Source organism: Oryctolagus cuniculus, chromosome 10, assembly GCF_964237555.1.
Source record: "Oryctolagus cuniculus chromosome 10, mOryCun1.1, whole genome shotgun sequence".
Classification (NCBI taxonomy): domain Eukaryota; kingdom Metazoa; phylum Chordata; class Mammalia; order Lagomorpha; family Leporidae; genus Oryctolagus; species Oryctolagus cuniculus.
This window is the reverse complement of record NC_091441.1, coordinates 67,848,393-67,870,477: the sequence shown is the minus strand read 5'-3', so window position 1 is coordinate 67,870,477 and position 22,085 is coordinate 67,848,393. Positions and strand designations below refer to the sequence as shown.

At 39.7% G+C, this 22,085-nt stretch overlaps 1 protein-coding gene and 1 non-coding gene across 7 annotated transcripts in view; both read left to right on the top strand.

Moving 5' to 3' along the window:
• The window catches only part of PIEZO2 (piezo type mechanosensitive ion channel component 2), a 453,482-nt gene that overhangs the window by 391,274 nt on the left and 40,123 nt on the right, over nt 1–22,085 (top strand). For 4 of the 6 annotated variants that reach the window (XM_070050492.1, XM_051851440.2, XM_051851437.2 and 1 more), the window contains 5 exons: nt 275–346; nt 4,584–4,690; nt 9,968–10,082; nt 16,106–16,165; nt 20,950–21,116. In XM_070050492.1, the coding sequence (XP_069906593.1) occupies nt 275–346; nt 4,584–4,690; nt 9,968–10,082; nt 16,106–16,165; nt 20,950–21,116 (521 nt within the window). Of the gene's footprint in view, nt 1–274; nt 347–4,583; nt 4,691–5,936; nt 6,036–9,967; nt 10,083–16,105; nt 16,166–20,949; nt 21,117–22,085 lie in introns of all 6 variants that reach the window. The other 2 variants (XM_051851442.2, XM_051851439.2) reach the window with 2 other exon arrangements.
• Nucleotides 15,557–15,750, top strand: LOC127492511 (U2 spliceosomal RNA). Its single transcript, XR_007922033.1, has one exon. It is a non-coding gene; the product is annotated as a U2 spliceosomal RNA (small nuclear RNA).

Genomic DNA, 22,085 nt, shown 5'->3' with positions numbered 1-22,085 from the left:
AGATAATCCCTTCATTTTTAGATTGCTTTATATACCCTCATTACTAAGAAGAAACTGAAAATGTAGCCTACTGTAAAAAGAACAATTAGTACTTACCTTCTGAAATTGACTGTTAATACATGTATGCTTTTCAGATTCAGTATAATTCCTTTTCCTGACCTCTGATGTACTTTAGCAATTTACTTAGATTTGACAATTGAGTTGTTAAAGCGTGGTTTTCAAAATTTGTTTTCTCACTTTATAAGAATTAATATTTGGACATATTTTATTTTAGGAGAAGCAGAAAAACAGAAAGCCAAGGGCAAAAAAAAGCAGTGGTGGCGGCCTTGGGTTGATCATGCTTCCAGTAGGTTTTCTCGATCCTCTTACAATCTCATCGACTTTAACCCTTATATCCTTGACCAGAATTCAGGCACCCCCATGACCTGTGTGTCCCATGCATGGTTTGACCCTTGTGACTTGATAGAGGGGTTGGAGAGTATGAAAATTGCCATGTCAGTGGGTCTCTGGGCTCTGGGAACCCAGAGAACTGGTTCTTTCAAGGAAACCAGCTGATAACCATGCTGGCTACTGTAAGTCAAACACAGAAGGCTTACAAACTCTTGAGCACAAGTTAAGGGCTGAGAAAGGGAAGAATTACCGTATTATCCAATTCTGAAGTCTAGAGCTCTGCTAATATTTATTTATTTTATTGCTGAAAACCTTTCTGGCAATGAGTTTGGGCTTGTCCTTGCATTCTGACTGAAGGGTGATCTTCCAAGTTTTTGTGACCAACTGTCTGGGTAAGGCACTAGGCCAGGAAGCCAGTGAGCATCCTCTCCCCCTGGATCCGACAGCTTTGGGTATTTTTTTTTTTTTTTTTTTGCATTTAAACATCAAGATCAGGAATCACTTAAAATGCATTCAGTGTTGCACTTTGCCTCTTCACCAGTCTCAAGAAAGCTATAATACTGCACCCCAAACCGCAATGCCCAGCATGTGGTACAGCCACTGAACCACGTCCTGCTCAGTGATGGCCAGTGAACAGCCAAGATAAGGAAAAGCTTGAGAAACAAGGCTTGGCAGCCACACAGAGCACAGTCTGTTTCCCTGTGGAACTCAATGTCTGTATTTGTTCTGCTTATTGACAAAGGAAATATCACCATTAACCAATGGTGTTATAATGAAATAACTCATTTCAAGCTAGTCCTCCTTAAGTTTCTTAGAATATTGAATAATTATTTTGCAAATCACTTGTAGTAGTTTAGATTTTTATCCCTTATTCTGTGTCTCCATGACTATACCTAATCTACTCAGATGAGGAATATCACCAAGGTGCATAATGTCACACAGTGGCGGGGATTCTCTGTAGGATATTCAGAATCACTAGAAAATCAAAAACATCAGAATTTTTTCCTATTTTGAATTCATAGTGTCACATAGATGTCATGTTAGCCTGTCTCACCCAAAAAATAATTTTCTAAAATTGACAAGGTAGTTTAATGAAGCAGTATTTGAAATTTTCTCAGTAAACCTGTATATAGTTCAATTCAATCCCCAATACTGAGTTTCAGCATTATGGCAAGAACAAGTCCCAGCACATGAGTTACTAAGACTTTTGTTTAAGTTTCTGCCCAAGTCCAAACACAGAGATTCAGGTTGAAATTCAGTTTGACTCTTTCCTTTATTGTTCACTGATACATTAATCAAGCTAACAGCCTGACAATGTGGTGCCCAAGATGCCTGGTTCTATCAAGTCACAAGTAAACTGTGCCTTTTCCTATTGTCAGAGGTCCTTTGCTAGTTTAGAGCGACCTATCCATTTCAAAATCATGTCGTATTTAATGTTTTGTCCTTTCACCTGGGGTCAATTCCCATTGCAATCACTATGGTTGTCCTTCCTTTTCTCCTCTAAACATTGTATTTTTGAAGGAATTGGATATGGTCTTTGATAATCATCTTACAAGTTGGTAATAATTTAAAGAACTATGAAGATTATTGATGTTAGATATTTCTGATTCATTTCACCCTCATTATATAAAGTTCTTGAAGACTGATATTAAAGTAAATGTGCTTTGTTACAATACCTTATGGTGCAATAATGCAGAAATGTGTGTAATTCATAGTTTGGAGTCATATTTTGAGTACAATATTAATTTTTTCTGCAAAATGCATTTCTTTTACAAGCTTGCAAGGAATGAAAGGGGAAGAATGTATAGTTTATTTTTTATTCTATGATGAGTTCCAGAACTTATTTTTAAATCTGGAAATACTTTATTAAAAGCTCTTATTCTTTTGAGTTAGTGGGCTTTCAAATAGAGATTTCTTGGATATGCTGTAAAAGAATAAGTGTGGTTGGAATACCAATGTATAAATCTGTTGACAACCTAATCATGTTATTATGTTGTTGATATTATTGGTAAAAAGCAGTGATAATCTTAGCATGATTTTAGGTGATAAATTTCCTACTTCCATTCCTATGTACACACATATGGTTGCATTATTGCTGTTCAATGATACCTTCCATTCAGTATTGTATACCTCTGTATCAGTTCAATACCAAGCCTTGCTTTGTTGGTAAAAATCTGAAATGAAGGGCCGAGTTTCTCAGGATACAAGTAGTGGGTTTTAAAAAGTTAATGTTGGACTTCAGCTATCACATCAATATCCATGACGTGTAAATGGACACAGGCTAGAGGCAGGCCCTCCATCTAAAATGATGAACACACGACAGAGGCTTTCTACTACTATTAGCAGATGGCACTTAAGAGAGTACTGTTTGTTGTTTTTCCACTTTTGTCTCAATAACATTTTGTAAGGGAATGAGGCTTTTTTATACATTTCCTTCTTTTTCCAATGTGTTCACTCCACTTCCTCACCTACAAATTGGTAAAGTTTCTAATGATAACCTCAGTGTTATAACTGATTGAGTTGAAAACTGTTTGGGCTCAGGCAGATGAGCAAAAGCTATAGAAGGTATGATTGAATACAACTTAAGCTACCATTGATTTTAGAGCCTATAATGAGGGTAGAATGCTCCATCATATACTACTGTGCGGTCTTTTTCTAAGTGATCATCCCACGTGGAACCCATATAACTTTCCCGCAAATGTCTCAGCTTCCGTGAAGGCATTACTTTCATGGTCATCTTCACTGTCAAATGTAATGCTGTAACTTTGATTTTTTTCTCGCTTATTCTACCCTATGTTGTATTGCATTGATTTCCTCAGGCCTGGACCCAGTACTCTAGGCCTGGTTTTTTCTTCAAAATACAAATAACAAATGACAGTGCTTCTGTTCAAGGATATAAGGCCCAATTCATTACTCTGCATCTTCATGAATGAACACTTCTGATTCGTCTGAAATCATGGGCAAAATTACTTATTATTTTTTTTACCATGCTCAGTGATGTCCAAGCAACTAATTTTAAACAAGTCAAGGTTTTCCATTATCCTGTGATGTAAAAGTCCAAAAGATAACTTAAGATGTCACATCCTGTTACCCAAAAGATACCTCAGCATTTGCTAATCTGAATATAATTTTGAAAATCTGACAGTGTTTTCTTGCAACAATGATACAGTTCTTGTAGCATCAGAATGCAAATGCTGAGTCTCTTTTCTCTGATAAAACAATGATGCAACAGATAAAGATTGAATTTCTGAAATTTCTTTCACTCTCTGGACTCCCAACTCAACATAGGCAATGCATTCTTGCAGGGAAAGTAGCAGACAAAGACAATCCGTACTATTGTGCTCTGTGTCTTGCGATCAGTAGAACTCTCCTCAAATTTCATGAGCTACTGGGGAGTTCCTGGTTGACCAGAAGCCTAACAGTGCTAAACCACATGGACCATTGTCTTCCATTCCTCCTCTGGTCCCATGGCTACATGTAGATGCAGCCAGAGCAGTGGTGTTTGTTGTTGTTGTTGTTGTTCTGTGTTTTGTTGAATTTTGGTTTTAATGTTACCTGCCCTTATCCTCTCTGTGGCCACATTTCATTTTTGTTTTGGTTTTGTTAAACTTTTCAAAATGTCTTGTCCTATATGTTATGTCTCTTGTGTTTCATGTGGAAAGCCAGGTCTGCACAGTATAAAGTGAAGTAGAAGGTTGGTCGCACTGATCTTGGTCCTGCGTCATCCTGATTGACTGATTCATAACCGTTTGGGTCCATTCAGACCATGCCAGATCCTCCACTTCACTTTGGCCTTGTCTAAAAGGGATCAAAATTGCTGAACTATGAAATAATTGTTTTCAGGCTTTTTTGCCATCATGGCAACAAAACTGGTCACTATGGAGTTGATCCGATTCATCTGTGTAAAATTTACAGTGGAACAAGGAACAAATATGAGATCAAGTCTGTGGTGGTCAATTCTCTTATATGGCATAGACAAGGCCTCATACTCTGTGGATCCAATAATGCCAACACCATGTAGCATTATCCTAAAATGGGTTCTATTCATTCTTGATTTTTCCTACCTGCCAATATGTCTTGCTGTGGTCTTTGTGTGAATAATTTATTTTTTGTTATGGGGCATTTTTGTTAACAAACCCCCAATGATCTCATACCTCTTTCAAAGAAATAAGTAAATATTTTGTTTTGCTTAGTGGTCAGGAGTGGAGATTATTATTTGTTTGAAACGGATAGTGAAGAAGAGGAAGAGGAAGAGTTAAAGAAGGAAGATGAAGAACCACCCCGGAAGTCAGCTTTCCAGGTAATCACGGAGTTGAGAAAAATCGTGTTCTCTTGTAGGGGGAGTTTTGCTCATTGACAGATCTTAACTGCAAGCCTACATTTTCTTTTTCCCGTGTTCACATGTCTTAGCTCTCAGAAGCTGTTGCCTCACATCTGAACTTGTTCACCTCTAATTAAACTATAACATTGCCTGCTCTCAGCATTGCCACAATCATTTCACACAAAAACAGTATTCAGGTCAGGTCTTTATCCTCTTGCATCAAACAGTTTTTCTGATGTCATAAACAAAAAATAAAGTTTCTTGGGGTGAACTTTATATTTTATTGCAAGTAGGAAGGAAAGAAGACTCCTTTGGTATTGCTTTGGGTTGCTTCAATAGACTTGTACTCCGTTTGTAGAATAATTGATCATGAAAATAAAGCATCTGCCTCATGTTGATGCAAATGATCATTACATGTTGTTTCAAATTTTGAAAATCAGTTGCATTTGTGTTGCTAAAAGCTTGAGAATACATTGACATAATTATAAGACTATCTGGCACAGTTCTGAGCTTTCAGCTTAACTGCCTTTCTGTTTCAGAGCCTGCTATCTCATTCCCAGCTATAGCTCATCAGCCTGATGTAGCACCCTCGGGGAATGTGAATCGATGCTTGTTAAAGATGACATTTTGTCATTAAAATTGCACACAGGATGAAAATGTGGTGTATGTTTCTCTTTCCAGTGAACCATATACTGGCACAGTTATTTAGCATTTGTTATACTAAAGGCACATGGAGTGATATCACAGGATATGCCCATGACAAGGCTGCTGGCCAGGCCTTCCCAGTCTGGTGGTTTCTGGCCCCTCTTGTCTTCCCAATGAAATAGAAGAACTCGAAGATTCTTGGAGACCTTTGGGTCCGATGGTGTCTCACTGGCCCCATGGTTTCCCTTGTATGTTTTCTAGTGACCATGTTTGTGTGCATGTATGCTGGCTTGTCAAATACTAATGACTTAACATGTTTACTTTATGCTAATAGTGTTATCGTAACCACCACTCGTCATGCATCGAAGCAGAGAATGTGACCGTCTTGACCATGTTTGATGGATTACTGTTTTCTTTCTTCCTAACTCAGCAAACAGCACCTTTTATTCCAGCTTCAATGACCAGCATGTTCTAACTTTGTTGATAAATTTGTAGAGACCAACCCGTACTGACATCATCTATTAAATTATTAGATTTTGTTTTTTTCTACTAATTACTCTTGCTTTGTCCTTCTTTGTAGAGAGCTATTGGGAAGTTTGCGTCAGCCATTTTAGCCTTGCCAAAGTCTGTCATTAAACTTCCCAAAACTATTCTTCAGTATTTAATCAGAGCTGCAAAGGTATTTGATGTTTTACTGATGTGTAGTGTGTGACTCTCCGCTCCTTAGAACTTTAGACAAACTGTGCCCTGTATCTGCATTTTTTCTCTTCTACAGAACACGTCATGAGGAATTACAAGGTTGTAAACCATTAGGAAAAGTTTTCCAAAAGAGTTCTTAGGAGCCAAATTTCTTGTTCCTTGATTTTTGTTTTGTAAGCTGACACCAGAGACTATCAAAAAGTAGAAAGAGAAAATGCAGATACTCCATGAATGAGGGTTTTTTCACAAAGCCCATGGAAAATGTGGATTTTGGAAAAAGATGTATGGATTTTCTTTTTTTTTTTTTGCATTGAAATAAACTTAGCATTTAATTCCATTTTCCATAAGCTTTCTTAAATTCCCTCATACTTTCTTGTTCTCATAGTTTTGCCTAAGTCACACCTCTCTCTATAAGGGCCACAAATGGTTGCATGCATCAGTTATAATGAGTAAAAAATATGGCAGATTTTCTCAGAAAGCTGGTAATATTATGGAGAAGCTAATGAAAGATTCCTCCTGTCCCCATCTCCTTCTCTATCTTCCTACACTGGATCTGAATGTAGTCCCTTTCCTTTCTGGACTGTTCTTCTACAGATAGTCTACATAGCCCTTCACTCCCACAGGGTCCCCGATAGTGCCTTTGAGTACATTGCTTAAAAAACCATTTGACAACTCATCTAGAAGTTATTCAGCTACCTACGCAGCAGTCACTTCACGACTGAAAGCCACAGACAATAAATTGCTGTTCTTGAATTTTACAGAAAGCTGTCTGTCTTGAACTAAGTCAGGGGCAGGCACTAAAACTTATGAGTCTCTTCTCAAGCACTGAGGAGGTGGGTTGGGTGGTGTGAGAGACGGCCTCGTGGTTTACCTGGGGTCTTATGTAAATGCAGGCTCTGCTTCAGCAGGTCTGACCGGACCTGGAGTTCCCAGGTGAAGCTCACTCTACTGGTCTACCATGGGTGGCAGAGTCCAGACCTCCAGGCTCCTTGCATTTTTTTAAAAACGCTAGGATCCTGATTTTTAGATTACTATCTGCTATTGCTGCTTCTCTGGGGTTCTGTTTCTCTTTTCTTTTACGGCTCCCATGTGACTGTCTCTCAGTTCATATTTCAACGAGGGATTATAGTGGAATCATGCCTCCTGTTACTTTTAAAAAGAATCTTGCAGTTAAAGAAGGTGCTGGATCACACCTAAATTAGATGCCAGCCATGAGGGGCCGGGGTTGTGGTGCAATGGATTAAGCCCACTTCAGTGCCCACTTGTGACCCTGATAGCCCATATCAAAATGCTGGTTCAAGTCCTAGCTGCTCCACTTCCTATCCAGCTCCCTGCTAATGCACCACCTGGGAAGGCAGCAGGATGACCTAAGGGTTTGGGCCCCTGCCACCCAAGCAGAAGACCAGGATAGTGTTCTGGGCTCATGGCTTCATCCTGGCCCAGATCTAGCTATTGGGGCCATTTCAGGAGTAAACCAGCAAATGGAAGATCTCTCTCTCTCTCTCTCTCTCTCTCTCTCTCTCTCTGTCTCTCTCCCTCTCTTCTTCTCCCTCTCCCTCTCCCTCTCTTCTTTCTCTGCTTTTCAAATAAATAAGCAAACCTTAGGGAAAACAGGACAGACATGAAATTGCACCAGTTTCAGTTAAGTACTCCACCTCAATAAAGCTCAGTCTGTTTTAATAAAAAAAATTGGATTTTTGCATAATTAGTCTTCAGTAAAATGAATACCACTTTCCCTAATACATATGATTAAAGAGAATGTCATTTAAGATGAAATCAATTGAGGACACATGCTAGAGGCAGTTGCCTTCTGGAGAACACAGCAGTCCTCTTAAATCCAGTGCCCTGTGCTTTTCTGCTTAAGGTTGGTGACATTTGTGTCTGACTCCGCGGAGAGCCACGCTGGCCCAGATGATGCTTACAGCCACCAAGTGGAAACCTGGAAGTTGAGTGAGAACCTCCCATTCCTTGACTCAGCAGGGTCTGGGATGTTTCCTCTTCCTCTTTGGTTGTCAATGTTTTTTTCTAAGACAGACCAAGGCCCAAGTGACCCGCAGTCTTTGCAGATATCCCTGGAACTGTAAAATGTATTTCAAAAAACATTGGTGTTAAGATGGTTTCCCTACAAATAAGGAGATGTCATGAGGTCCCCCACTCCTCTTGCTTCCCCCTGATTCGCATATTCTCAGTTCTCCTCTCCCTGAGACAGCAGTGACAGGCTTATCCTTTAGGGATCCTGTGTGCCAGCCTGGAGTTTCCTTTCAATACCTGTGTCAGTGGTACCTGCCCTTCCTATGAGACTCCGTTGGTTCTGCCCCTAGTGCCACTCCCTTCTCCCCTTCTCCCTTTCCCCTCTGGCTTTTCCCCCATTTTTTTTAGAGCAAAAGAATTTCTATAACCTGTGTGCCTGTTATATTCACAAATCCTAATTACTTATTTTTTATTTTCTATTTTTGGGGATTTTTGCATTATCTAAAAGCAATATCGTAATAACACTTTTCAAAGTAACTATCAACATAAACTCCTCTTAAACTGTACGTTTCTTATATGTGGTAGCTGAGCTTCCTTTAAAATCACCAATACTGTGCCAAAGCAAGTTTGCTTACTTGCCTACTAAACCTCAGAGATATTCTCAATGGCTTCCCAGTGAGCATGCTCAGTGAACAACTGCCATCAATCTCCATATTTGGTTCTTATCCTTCAAATTCCAGTTCACCTTCTCATTTTTGAAACTATGTTTTTGGCATTAAATAGGATGTTTGTTTTTTTTTTTTTTTTTTTTTTTTTTTGCCTCCTGGATTTGTTACTCAGAAATAATAAAGACATTGCATTTGTTTTCATGTGGAAAAAAAAAAAAGACCTGTTCCCTCTTAGTAACCTATTGCCTCCACGTTTCCATACTTGGCATGTGAATGTTGAAACCTCTTTACTTTTCACTGACATCTCAAGGTCAATGGCTTCCATAGGCAGTGTTTTTCAAAGACTGCATAAATCTGAAAATCATATAGAACAAAACAGAACTATCTGGGTTTCCCAGAGCCCCGCCAAACGTTTCCTGAACCCCAGCATCGCAGGGCAAAGCCAGCTTCCCTGAGACCAGGGTGTTTGTGGTGCATGAGGCGCATGCCTGCTTGGCTTCGGGACTCCCGGGGCTGAGTCTGCAGATCCATTCTTTCCTTTTGTTTCTTCTGCATGGCTTGGGAGACTACGGGTGGGCAGGCTGCTCAAAATTGCTCTTCCCTGGTTATCGCTTAATAATCTATTCATGTGACTGGTTCCAGCTCTTGAGTGAAAATGACAAAAGGCGACCAAAAGCACCACAGTTTTCCTTCCATACTGTTCTCGAACAGCTCTTTGATCTTAATGTCGCATTGTTTTTCCCCTCAATGTACTTGTTAATCCACAAACCCATTTCTCACATCGCTGGTAATAGCTGTCATTCACATGGGAGAGTATCAAATATGCAAAAGCTATTTTCCCAAAGTCCATGAGATTACTAAGGATATTAGTTTGTTTTGGACTCAGAGTTTATTGTGATGGGGGAAACTGCTCTATAGATACTTAAGGAGGCATCCAACTCATTCCTGGTGTGTGTAGTGCGAAAGAATCAGGAACTAGTACCACAGGTGGTGGTAAGATTTGGGAGAAGGCAGAATCAGTGGCTTACACGCTCACTTGGTGATCATCTGTGAAACCAACAAAATCTATTCCTGCAACACCTGTTTTCCTTTTTAATCTCATGATTGGGAAAATAGCACAGAGCAGCTCAACATATTCAGGTGGGAGACAGCCGTGGAACTCACGTTGGGAGGGGGAAAATCCCCCAAAGTAAGGAATTTTGTTGTGGACCCCCTTTTCTTTTAATTCCAAATGATCAAAAGGTCAGAAACTAATTTAGCTTTGTCTCTTCAGTTTGTTTACCAAGCCTGGATCACCGACCCTAAAACTGCCCTCCGACAGAGACGCAAAGAGAAAAAGAGATCCGCAAGAGAAGACCAGAAACGAAGGCGGAAAGGCTCTGGGGACGGTGAGTCGTGGGCGGGAGCAGCAGTGCCCAGCAGTGCTCCGTGCGCCCCAGCGCCGCTGCCAAGCACAGAGGTCTCCAGAGAGGGCATTTTAAATTCCAAAGCCTTTGGTTTCCTTTGTCACGCGTGGCTCCTATCCCAGGACACTTGTAATAAATGAAAGCATGAATTTAAGATGTAAACTATAAAGTGGTAAGAGATGAGAGCCATAAAATGAACCCAAAGAAAGTAGCTAGAAGAAAAAGGATTTTTTAGGCAATATTAAGTAATAAATAAGAAAGACAAGACTTGAGATTCAGTTACAAGCTGTTCTTGGATAAAAGCCAGTAAGAAAGATGAACCTTTGTCAATTTTATCAAAGAGAGAAAGGGAGCACACTAAAAAATATACAGGAACAACAACAACAACAAAACATAACTACTACTACCATATTCAACATAATGCCAAAACATTTGAAAACATATGAAATAAACACTTTTCTAAGAGGAAAATTATTCTGACCTTCAATGCTAAAGCTTAAGTGCTGCACTCAGCAATATTTCCATTGTACAAAGCAGGTTAAAGACTACTATTCTGGATACTAAAAAGGAAATAAAAGAAAATTCAGCCCAATATATGAAAGGTTATTGAAAAAAAATGACAGACTAGAAAATGGAAATAGTCAAAAGACACATAGCCTCATTAGGAGTATGAGAATCACAAACTAAATATTTCAACATACTGTTTTTTGTTTTGTTTTGCTTTTTAGTCTGTTGGATTGGTAAGAACCTAAACATGTCATAATATCTCCGTCTAGGAACTGGTGAGAATATAAGTAAATGCACACACCATGACAGGCGTTACCAAATAGAATATCCAGTTTCACAGCTTGGCTTCCCAACCAGCTCCTGACTAATGCGCCTGAGAAAGCAGTAGAGGATGGCCCAAGTCCATGGGCCCATGCCACCCGCCTGAGAGACTCAGATGGAGTTCCAGGCTCCTGGCTTTGGCCTGGCCCAGCCCTGGCCATTGAGGCCATTTGGAAGTGAAACAGCAGGTGCAAGATTCTCTCTCTCTCTCTTCTCTCCTTCTCGCCACAGGTCTGCTTTTCAAATCAATAAATGTCTTTAAAAATAATATAAAAATACTATATCAACCTTCAAGAACTGTGTCAATGTCGATTAAAATTTCAGTGCACACATGATGCTACAGACCAATCCCACTTAGGGGTGTGTAGTTTAGCCTGAAGAAGTATTCTCATATGTGCACAAGCACACAAGTTCAAGAATATTCATCAAACATATTTGTTACTAAAAAATATTTGGGAACCTCCTGAATCTCCATATAAATAAGAGTCAAGTGAATTATGTTACCAACATATTGTGGAATACTATTCAATAGTTTAAAAAATGAGATGGATGGCTTTGAACTGGCGTGGAGAACAATGCCTGTCATATGGTTAAGTGAAAACAGTGCATTGCAAAATGGCATGCACATTATGAAAACACTCCCAGAACAAAGGAAGCCAAAGTCCCTCTAGACAATATTTTCATTTTTAATGAGTGCATATAATAGTGTCTAAATGCAAAAGGAAAGATCAGGAAGAATACTTAGCATATTAATAGTGGTAACTTCTTAGGCATATGGAGATTGTGATATGATGACAGGAAACTCTAGGCTTCTCAATTACAATTTGATTTCTTGCAAAGAAAATGTATTTATAGATTCCTTGTTAAATGAAAAAAGTATGCAAAAATAAAGAGAAAACATAATTTTTAACGAAGCTATAATTACAAAACCTTTTGACCTTTTGAACTTTCTTCCTCTGGACACCTCCTGGTAACTTGAATTTTATTTTATTTTATTTTATGTTTTTTAAAGATTTATTCATTTAATTGATTGAAAGGCGAAGACAACACACACACACACACACACAGAATCTTCAAACCACTGGTTTACACCCCAAATGGCGGCAGAAGCCAGGAATTCCATCCTGGTCTTCCATATGAGTGGCAGGGGCCCAAACACTTGAACCACCATCTGCTGCTGTCCTAGGTACGTTAGCAGGGAGCTGCACTGGAAGCAGAACAGTGGGGATTCAGACCAGCACTCCGATATGGGATACTGGCATCCAGGTGGAGGCTTAACCTGCTGTGTCACAACACCATCCCTTGAATTTTATTCTAGTCTGTGAATTTAAAAGACAAAGTTAACACATACCCAATATAACCAGAGGTGAAGAGGAAGACACACAATTTCCCCCACTCTACTCCCCTCAAACCCTATCCTACCAGCGGTGGTGTTTGTTTCCCCTCCTTTTTTTTTTCTTTTTCCAGGTGGTGCCTACAGATATGTGTGCAGGCACCATTTCCTTTGTTTTTCAAACACAAGTTCACTCTCTACAAACTCCCTTTGTATTTTAACAACAGTACATCATAAACATTTCTCCAAATGCGTATTTGTGAAATAGTATCATTCTTCAATAGCTGTAAAATATGGTATAGTACAGATATGCATAATTTAGTCAACTACGCCAACCTAAATGGACATGAACCTTGCTTCCATATTTTTGCCACAATGAACAATGCTATAATAGCTGTATTTACACAAAAATTCATATTCAGACATACATGTATGTATGTATATGTTTAAGTGCACAGTAAAATTTAGGAAGAAGACATACTTTCCACAAAATAGATTCTCTAAACTGTGTTTACTGGGCAAAAAGGTTGACCTCCCTCTTTTTATTTCAGTAAACATGTTTCTGAGAGTGATTTTAATTAACACCTCTCCATGTAAGGTACAGGAAGGTTTGTGTTCTGTAGCCTCAAGACACTATTGCTGTTTTTGTCGCTTGTCCTTCTGAGGACTGGCAAATAGCTTTTATTTTCATTTGAATTTAATTAAATTCCTGACTAATGAGACTGAGCATTTTTATATGATATTTTAGGTCATTTGTACTTCCAAGTCTAAGAATACTTCTATCATTTTTCCATATAATTCTACTGGGATATTTGTTCTTTTCTTATTGAGGCTACTTGTATGTTCAGTATATTGTTCTTTTTTCTTTATTACAAATATTTTCTCAATATAATGCTTATATTTTGATTTAGATTGTGGTATTTGTTATCTAAACAATTTTTCATTTTTTTCAAGTCAAATAGGTCTAAATTTCTTTTTGTAGCTTCTAGATTTTCATGTTAATTAAGAAAGTCTCTGCCTCCAAATCTAATGCAAGTTTTTCCTGAATTGCCTAATAATTTTATTTACATGTTACTTTTTTTGGTATTTTAAGAAGTAGAGATCTAATTTGTTTACTTGATGGATACACAAATACACACTATTTTTCATTTTTTTAAGATTTCATTTATTTGCTTAAGAGGTAGATTTACAGAGAGAGGGAGAGACAGAGAGAACATGCTGTCTTTATTGAATGATTCTTCCTTTTTCTACTGGGTTTAATTCTACTTTTGTCAATTTTAAGTTTGCATGTATTCTTAAGTATGTTTTTGGGCACTGTATTCTCATCACTTCTCCTATTGCCAAGCTCTGGACCAATTGCCACATACTTTCTTGAATCCAGTAGGTATAGAGTTAGTTTTAATGTTTGGTGAGGCAAATTGTCATCACCAGATTTTTTTCAAAATGGTTTCTACTATTCTAATTTTTTTCTTCCAGTTTTTTTTTTGTTACCTATTTCTAAGAATTTGTCTTTTAGTCATCATGAAAATAGTTCATTACTCCATATCACCAAGATTATTTCATGTGCAGATGCACTATTGTTTACATACACATCAAAAACAGCAGTAATTTGCAGGTACTTGCATTGAAATAATTGTCTGCTTCTTTTCAAAAATATGAGGGGTCACCAAAGATCATAGAAAATACATATTATGTAAAGGTTATGCATGAAATTCAACATTTTTTCTCCAAAATAAAGTTACCCTTTATTTCACTTTTTCCCCAACTCTTGGAAATACCTTCCTATTCATTTAGCACCCTCTTGGTCCCAGGCACCTTATCTTCGGGTTCCTTCTGCGACAGGGAACACATTCTTCACAAGGTGCTGTCCTTGTGGAGAAGCAGGTGCTTAGGAAATGCTTTCTATGCAGTCACTCCCCAGATGCTTACTACAGCTCAGGAGCATTTTCTCAGTCCTGTTACACAGATAACAATACAATTCCAGAGAGTGAAGCGTAACCATTCAAGTTATGCCTGAGGTCACATAACCATGCAAGGAGTATTGGATCTGGATCTTGTAGCAGACATCTGGACTTTAAAACCTTCTATCTTAACCAGTAGGGAAAGCACATATGCATATTTTTTAAATCTTAATGATATAGAAACTACAGAGCTGCTTTTCAAAAAATATAGGCAGACAATAGTGTGGGATCAGAAAAAGAAAGAATTTCTTGTTGCTAGAAATGTCAGGGAATGGTTCATGAAAAAGATAGTATTTGAATAGAGACTGACGTTCTGGCTGAAGAAAGTAAGGCCATGTATGAAAACGAAAGGCTTGGTCAGCTTGGCTGGCAAGGATAAGATGTAAAACAGCAGTAGAAAATAGGATGGAGAAACAGGATTTACCAGGAAGTACATTTGAGAAGAATAACTGGAATAAAATCATGAATGGTCTATCTAAGACCATTGGGTTACCGTTATGGTGGGAAGAATCACTATGTTCCTAAATTTGTACATATGAAATGCATGAATTTTGTATACCTTAAATAAAATTTTGAAAAATCCAAAAAATTTAATTAATTAAACTAAAATTTAAAAAAAGATAGGGTTACCAGGTAAAATGCAATAAACCTCATTAAATTTGTATTTTCTAGTTAAACAGCAACTAGTGTTTAGTTCAAGCATAATTTAGGCATATTTCATTGAATACACTTAGATTAAAAACTTTTGCTTAACTGAAGTTAAGATTTAACTGGGTGTTCTATATTTTCACTTGTTAGGTCTGACAATATTAGCCTTGAATGAGAGGTTATGAAATAAAATGAGGGGCTGTCATTTGGCCTAGTGGTTAAGAGGTCCTCATCCCATATCCGAGTACCTGGGTTCACTTCCCTGTTCCATCTCCTTGCTAATGCAGACTGTGCGAGGTAGAGGTGATAACTCTAGTAACTGGGTCCCTGACACCCATGTGGGAGTCTCAGATTGTATTCCCAACTCCCAGCAGCAGCCCTGATCCAACCCTGGCTGTTGCAAGCATTTGAAGAGTAAATCAGTGGATGGGAGCTCTCTCTCTTCTTCTCTCTCTTTGCTTCTCAAACAAATAAATTCAAAAAATATTTAAAGAAATACAATGACGTCCTATGATGTCCTTTTAAGATATTACACATTAAATTTGCAACATCATCTCAAAATATTAAAAATTAAAATTTCATAACATATCAGGAATCAGTGAGCTTTCTGTGTAAAGGGACAGATGGTAAAAATATGAGGGGTCTTCAAAAGTTTCTGGAAAGGGAGTGTTAGGAAAAAACAATTGATCACTTCTTGGCCTTTTGGCTAAGATCAAGTGTAGGAAAAAACAATTGATGAATTTCAAAAAATTGCACCAAAATAAATGTAATTTTTGGATTCCATTTTCCGTGAACTTTGTCAAGTGTCCTCCTATGTTTGGCTTTGCCATCCAGAAAGGCTCTGTTACAGCTCAGCTCTGCTGTGGTGGGGTCAAAGCAATCAGAGATAACAAATAGGAGTGGCTGATTCTGGTTGGCTGTGGATTTCACATCATCTTCACATGCACAAAGTCTCCTTCTTCAGTGTTTGTGCAAGTATTAAAGATACGACCACCATTCTGAGTTCACGGGCAATGTAACAGCTGTGGGATCTGACCTACCCTTGGTAGACAGGGTTCTTGTCCAGTGGAGTAGGAACACTATGTGAGTTCACACAACTTAGCCCCAGATGCTCTAAAGACAGGCAGAGTGTCTGAGATGTAATTACAAAATTCCTTTTCATCTGGAAGGGCAGGGTTGGCATGACATTTACCCTAAAGGGAATTTAACTCCTCTTTGTTGAACATGCTTGGCAGGTGCGGTGGAATGGGAAGACCGAGAGGATGAACCTGTCAAAAAGAAATCCGATGGCCCAGGTAATACAGTCAAGCAAATGTGAGGATTTGAAGTGATCCCTGCCCAGGTGGTCCACCACGGAAGACTGCCTGACAGGTCCCGACCCAAGCACCCTCTCTGGATTATGACTGTGACTAAGTAATTGCATCCCTTGAATTCTCGTCTCCCCTGAAATTGCAAAGTGACTCCTGAAAGCAGGTCTGGCCTTTCCACTGCTGGATAAAATGTCGGATTCCTGTCGGGCTCTGAATTCCTTTGTGTGATTATGTTTGAGAGAGGGCATTAGTACATTCTAAACTTCCCACGGAAGTCATCAGACCAGAGGCACAAAAGATACTGGTTCTGTTTTTGCAAAATCCGTTACTTATTTTTAACTGATCCCTAATAGTTAGACATACTTATGGTGTTACCTGAGCGAGTGTAAACAAAGGAGCACCACACATTGATAAAATTTGATGGTCCTTTATTGCCAGCGGTGGAGAGTGGGTTCATGCCCTAAAGAACTCTTGACCCTGAAGCCCAAAGCAACAGGGCTTATAAAGGCAAAAACCACAAAATCACGAGGGGAATACATGGTTGCTAGGATCGGGGGAATACATGGTTACTGGGGTCAAGATGACCTAAAACCTATGTGAAACTAATATCAATTATAATTTGACAATTCCTGCTACAATCTTAACAATCTTAATTATAATCTTGACATTAATCCAGGTATTGTTTTTAGTCACATGTAGGACATAGACAAATTACATTTTTATCATTAACCCAGGTGCAGCCTATCCACTTCCAAGCTTGAGCGATCATGCTAGGGGGTTTCTATGCTCTGCCGAGTATGATGCAGTGGACTGCTATTGTCCAACTGTTCTAGATCATAGTTTCAGACCGGAGTCTCATGGTGTGGGGGGGCACCTTCCCAGAATGGAGTCTCAGGTTCTCCAAAATGGAGTCCCTTCCCCACTGTCAAGGTGTTATTCAATGGGGCACAGTATAATAATTTAATGCTAATGGGTGATGATTAAACCAGGGTAATTAGCATACCCTTCACCTCAAGCCTTTATCATTGCTTTGTGTTGAGAACATTTAAAATCCTGTCTTCTAGCTAATTTGGGATATACAGTAAATTATTATTGAAAGAACATGAAGTTAAACGAGAGCTGAATAGAACTGGGAAGAAAAGAAGGACTCTGGAAGCTTGGGACAGCCTCATCCTTTAGGAAGGGAAAACCAAGCCCCAGAGAATCTGTGACTTGCTCAGGACTCTGCAGCTTCAAAGTGTCCAAACCAGGGACAGAACCTGTCTAATAACTCCTGCCCAGTGCGGGTGCCACTTGGGCTTCTCATGCTGTGTGGTTTGGAGGATGGTTCCTCCCTGCAGGAAGGAAAGCCAAACAGACCCAACAAAAGCCCCCCAGAAAGTGAGCTCAGTGCCTGTCTAGTTCTGTTCCATGCCACGCACCCATAGTCACTCACCCCTCAGGGATTCCTGTGCATGTTCTTCACCAGACCGGGAGAGTCAGGCTCCACAACGCCCAGTGCAAAGCCAAGGGGACTTCAAAAAGTTCGTGGAAAATCAGAATTGAAAGCAACACATTTGGAGATACAAAATATCATGAGGTTAATGTGTAGATTTTTCATAAAATGCATTTCCATAATCTTTTGAAAACTCCATGTAAGCATGGATTTCAAACATTTTTGCACCAAAATACACTTAACTTTTAATTCCATTTTTCTATGTACCTTGTAAAACCGCTTGAATTTCCAAGGCTGCCAACTGCTGAATGAAACTTCTCCCAAGCAGTTGCATTACTTACACTTGGTCTTCCATTTCCACACTGATGCACATCTATGTGGAGCCAGATATTCTATGATTATAGCAAAGCTTTATCCAGTAATAGTGGCTAACAATTTAGATTGCCCGACTTGTTTGCTAAGCACTTTTCCCAGATATGTGGGCATATTATTTTGTTTAACTCTCTCAAAAGCCCACTTCCCCACTTCCAAGTCAATTCAACTGCTAACGGCTCATGACCCAGAGTGGCCTGTCAATGCTACACCCTATGGCTCCCATGGTAAAGTAAATAAAGGGAAAATGAAAACCCTAATGTCATGGGTTAGTTAGTGGTCACCCAGGTTAACAAAGTGAGTGTTGCTGATGTCTGCAATGCAGCAAATTTGGCTTTGCCCAGCACAGCAAAACTATGAACGTGTTTTTTACCACTTCTAAGAAACTAATTGAGAACTCAAGAAAAAATCAAGTTGTCAAAGGTATGAAGAGCTGCTACAATGTAGTAATAGGTATAATCCCAAGTCCTTCATCTTCCAGGAGCCAAACTGCAGCTGCCAGAGGTCAGATTTCTACACAAAGCAGCGAGGGATTCCATCCAAACCAGTGTGGGAAAGATGTACCTTGCTCACCGTTGTTTGAAAGGGGAGTGGGTAGAGGGAGAACCATGGGTGTTCCCAGCATCTGCCGCTCAGGGCTGCTCTGTGGAATCCATGGCACGGGTCCCCCTCGGGGAGCAGCTGCCTTCTTCCTGGGCTGCTCTGCTCAACAGAGGGCACTCTCCCTCCCCACTTCTTAAAGCACACCTCCTGCCAGACTGTCAGCTGTCACGTCCTTACACACAGGTTCTGGGGAGCAGGAGCGTCAGCCTGGACAGGAAGCAGCTTCCTTCACACAGGGCGCCAGATGTCACCCCTGCAGCCGGGGCTGGGCCCCGAGGAGAGGGGGTGATGTCATTCTGCCACCTCCTTTCCCCAGTCACAGCTGCCTTCTCCAGGCACAGCTGGCGACTCCAAGATCCCCATTACCCTATTAGGACCTTTTCCCTCTTCTTTGTGGCCACCTGGCCCCCGTCTGGACTCTGCCCAGGAGCCATTCCATTCACAGCTCCACTTCCCTTTAATGCATTTCCTTTGGAGAAGAGTGAACTTTCCACCTGAGAGAAGGTCTGCCTTCCTCCCAGGCGCTCAGCTCAGAAACTACCTTCACTTTCTTCCATTACTAAGCTGAACTGCGATTCACACTGTGGTCTTTGGAGAGAGAAGTTGTGGAGGGCAAAAGTGAGCCATTCAGGGGTCACCGCTGATTACACCAGATGAGGGGTCCACCAGCTGTGCCACCCACGGGCGCCTCCATGGGCGCAAACGACTGACTTAGACAAATGGGTAGGACAGGTGGTTAACATGGTATTTTTCCTCTTTTGATTTTTTTTATTGTGTATATGTGTATGTGTATGCAACATAACACGCTCTTTTGATATACACATATGTAGTGAAATGATCACCAAGGTCAAAGACATTGACCTAGCACCTGTCACCTGTCACCTTCCGTAGTTACCTTTTGTGTCCCATAAGAATGTCTAAAGTCTTCTGTCTCAGCAAATTTCCAGTATGCAATACAATATCATTAACTGTAGGTCTCATGTTGTACAGTAGCTCTCTAGACTTAATCATCCTAAGGAATTGTTCTCCTCCAATTCCCCACCCCCACCCCAGCCCCTGGTAAACATCACTCTACTCTCTGCTTCTCTGAGTTTGATTATTTCAGACTAGTGAGATAATACAGTATTTGTTTTTATTTATCTTATTCATCTCATGTAACACAATGTCTTCGTGATCATCCATGTAGTCACAAATGATGGGATTTCCTTTTTATGGCTGAATAATATTCCGGCAAGTGAGATCACAGCTGTGGAAGTCCTCAAACCTTTCTCAGTGGTCGAGGAACTCGTGTTTAAATCTCTGAGAGTGCTGTGGGTCATGCTGGCTCTGTATTTGGGAGTTCCAGCCTCCCCAGGTCACAGCTGCAGCTGAAGAAGAGATCTAATACCACAAGGATCTTAGGGTTTTTGTTGACTGGGGGTGGAAGGTTTGATCCCAGGTACAGAATTTTGTAGGTAGCACAGCTCAGTCTGCAAAGTATGATGGTGATAATTTAGAGACCTTATAGACATACTCTTTGTGCATTGAACTTTTCACAAAATAGCTTTTAGGTGACTTAACAGAAATGCAGATGTCGTGGGAGGCACGACAGTCTGACTACATCAACAGAACTGTTTCCAGCAACAACCCTTACTTAAGGGTAGAAGAGACTGATAGGGAATCACTGAAGGACCCAGCAAGCTGAATACAGGCTGTTTGTATCCCTATTCAATAATGAATCCATCTTTAACACAGCCTCTACTTTTTGATGAAACACATTGAAGTCAGCCGTGCTCATCTGTGGGTTCTGCTTCCATGGACTGAATCAACCATGAATCAAAAATATTTGAAAAAATATATTGTATAAACATTACATGTCTTTTTTTTGGTCATTTTTCCCTAAACAACACAGTATGACAACTATCAGTATAACCTTTACATTGCATTAGGTGTTACAAGGAGTCTAGGGGTGATTTCCAGTCAGTGAGAAGGTGTGCATAGATTATATGCAAATACCACACTGTTTCATATTGAGGGCTTGAGCATCTTTGGATTTTGCTAATCTGCAGGGTGTGCTGGAATCCATTTCCCATGGATACTAAGGGACTCCCTGGAGGTGGAACCATACTGAATGATATGTTGACCATAGATGACTAACTCTGTCTTTGTCTGGTGTGGATTCTGCCACTGCATGAGTGGTGAGCCCCTGCATGGCAGCTGTCCCCCATGTCCTGCAGAGGGTCAGGTGCCCCACCTCTCACTGGGAACTCAGAGCAAAGCACACAGCCTGGCTTTGGCAAAACATCGCTGCTCCACATGAACGCCACACTGTTTCTGATGTCATGTTCATTCAGAATCACACTGTCCCCCTTCCTCCTAGACAACATCATCAAAAGGATATTTAACATCTTGAAGTTCACCTGGGTGCTGTTTCTGGCGACCGTGGACAGTTTCACCACATGGCTGAACTCCATCTCCAGAGAGCACATTGACATATCCACAGTTCTGAGAATTGAGAGATGCATGCTGACCAGGGAAATCAAGAAGGTAACACTGGCAGTGTAGTGCTTTTTTCTTCCTCCCACACTAAAAGGACTTTAAAAGTCAAGATCTGGTTGATCCATTTTGTTGCAAAAGACAGGATCTCATTCTTTTTTTTTTTTTTTAATGTATTACTGCTGAGTAGTATTCAATCGTGTGTATATACCAAAATTTCTTTATCTGGTCATCAGTTGATGGACATCTATGCTTAGTGAAATAAGCCAGTCCCCAAAAGACAAATATAATATGTTTTTCCTGACTTGTGGTACAGAGAACAAAAAATGCAATATATGAGCAAAATTGACATTTTGAGATTTGATTATTGTGTATAGCCCTTGTCTATACTCTTGAGGAACAGTAGTTTTTTCTACTTACTTCTTGTTCAAGTCTTCATTTGGTGGAGGGTTAATCTTGTGCTTACAAAGTAAAGTGAAAGTATGTCATTGTGAAAATTAAAAGAAAAGTAAGAAAACAAGGCAGAGGGAGGGTGACAATGAGGGAGGGAGGGAAGGAGGAAAGGTATCATTGTGCTCTTAAAACTACATATGAAATTTGTTCCCTTTATATAAATTTTAAAAAGTAACACAAAGTCAGTATTTAAAACTCTAAGGAGGATCACACAAAATGTTTTCTTTCTGGGTAGTTGTTGCCCTAATTATTTGTCTTTTCTATATATTTAAAGCTGTTCCACACTCAGAATTAAAATAATAAAAATGCTAAACACACAGACACACACACACCCCATCTGGGGAATGATGACTGCTTCATGCATTCCGTGCTCTCCCCTCACCAGAGTTTGCAAGCTTAAAATCCCTACCATGCTCTGTAAAGGAAATTTGACCTGAAACTTAATTACAATATATGAAAAGCAACAAAATATGGTCATCTCTCATTTATAGATGATCTCTTAAAATAATATAGGTTGAACATCCCTAATATGAATATCTGAGCTCTAAAATGCTCCGCAATCTTGAA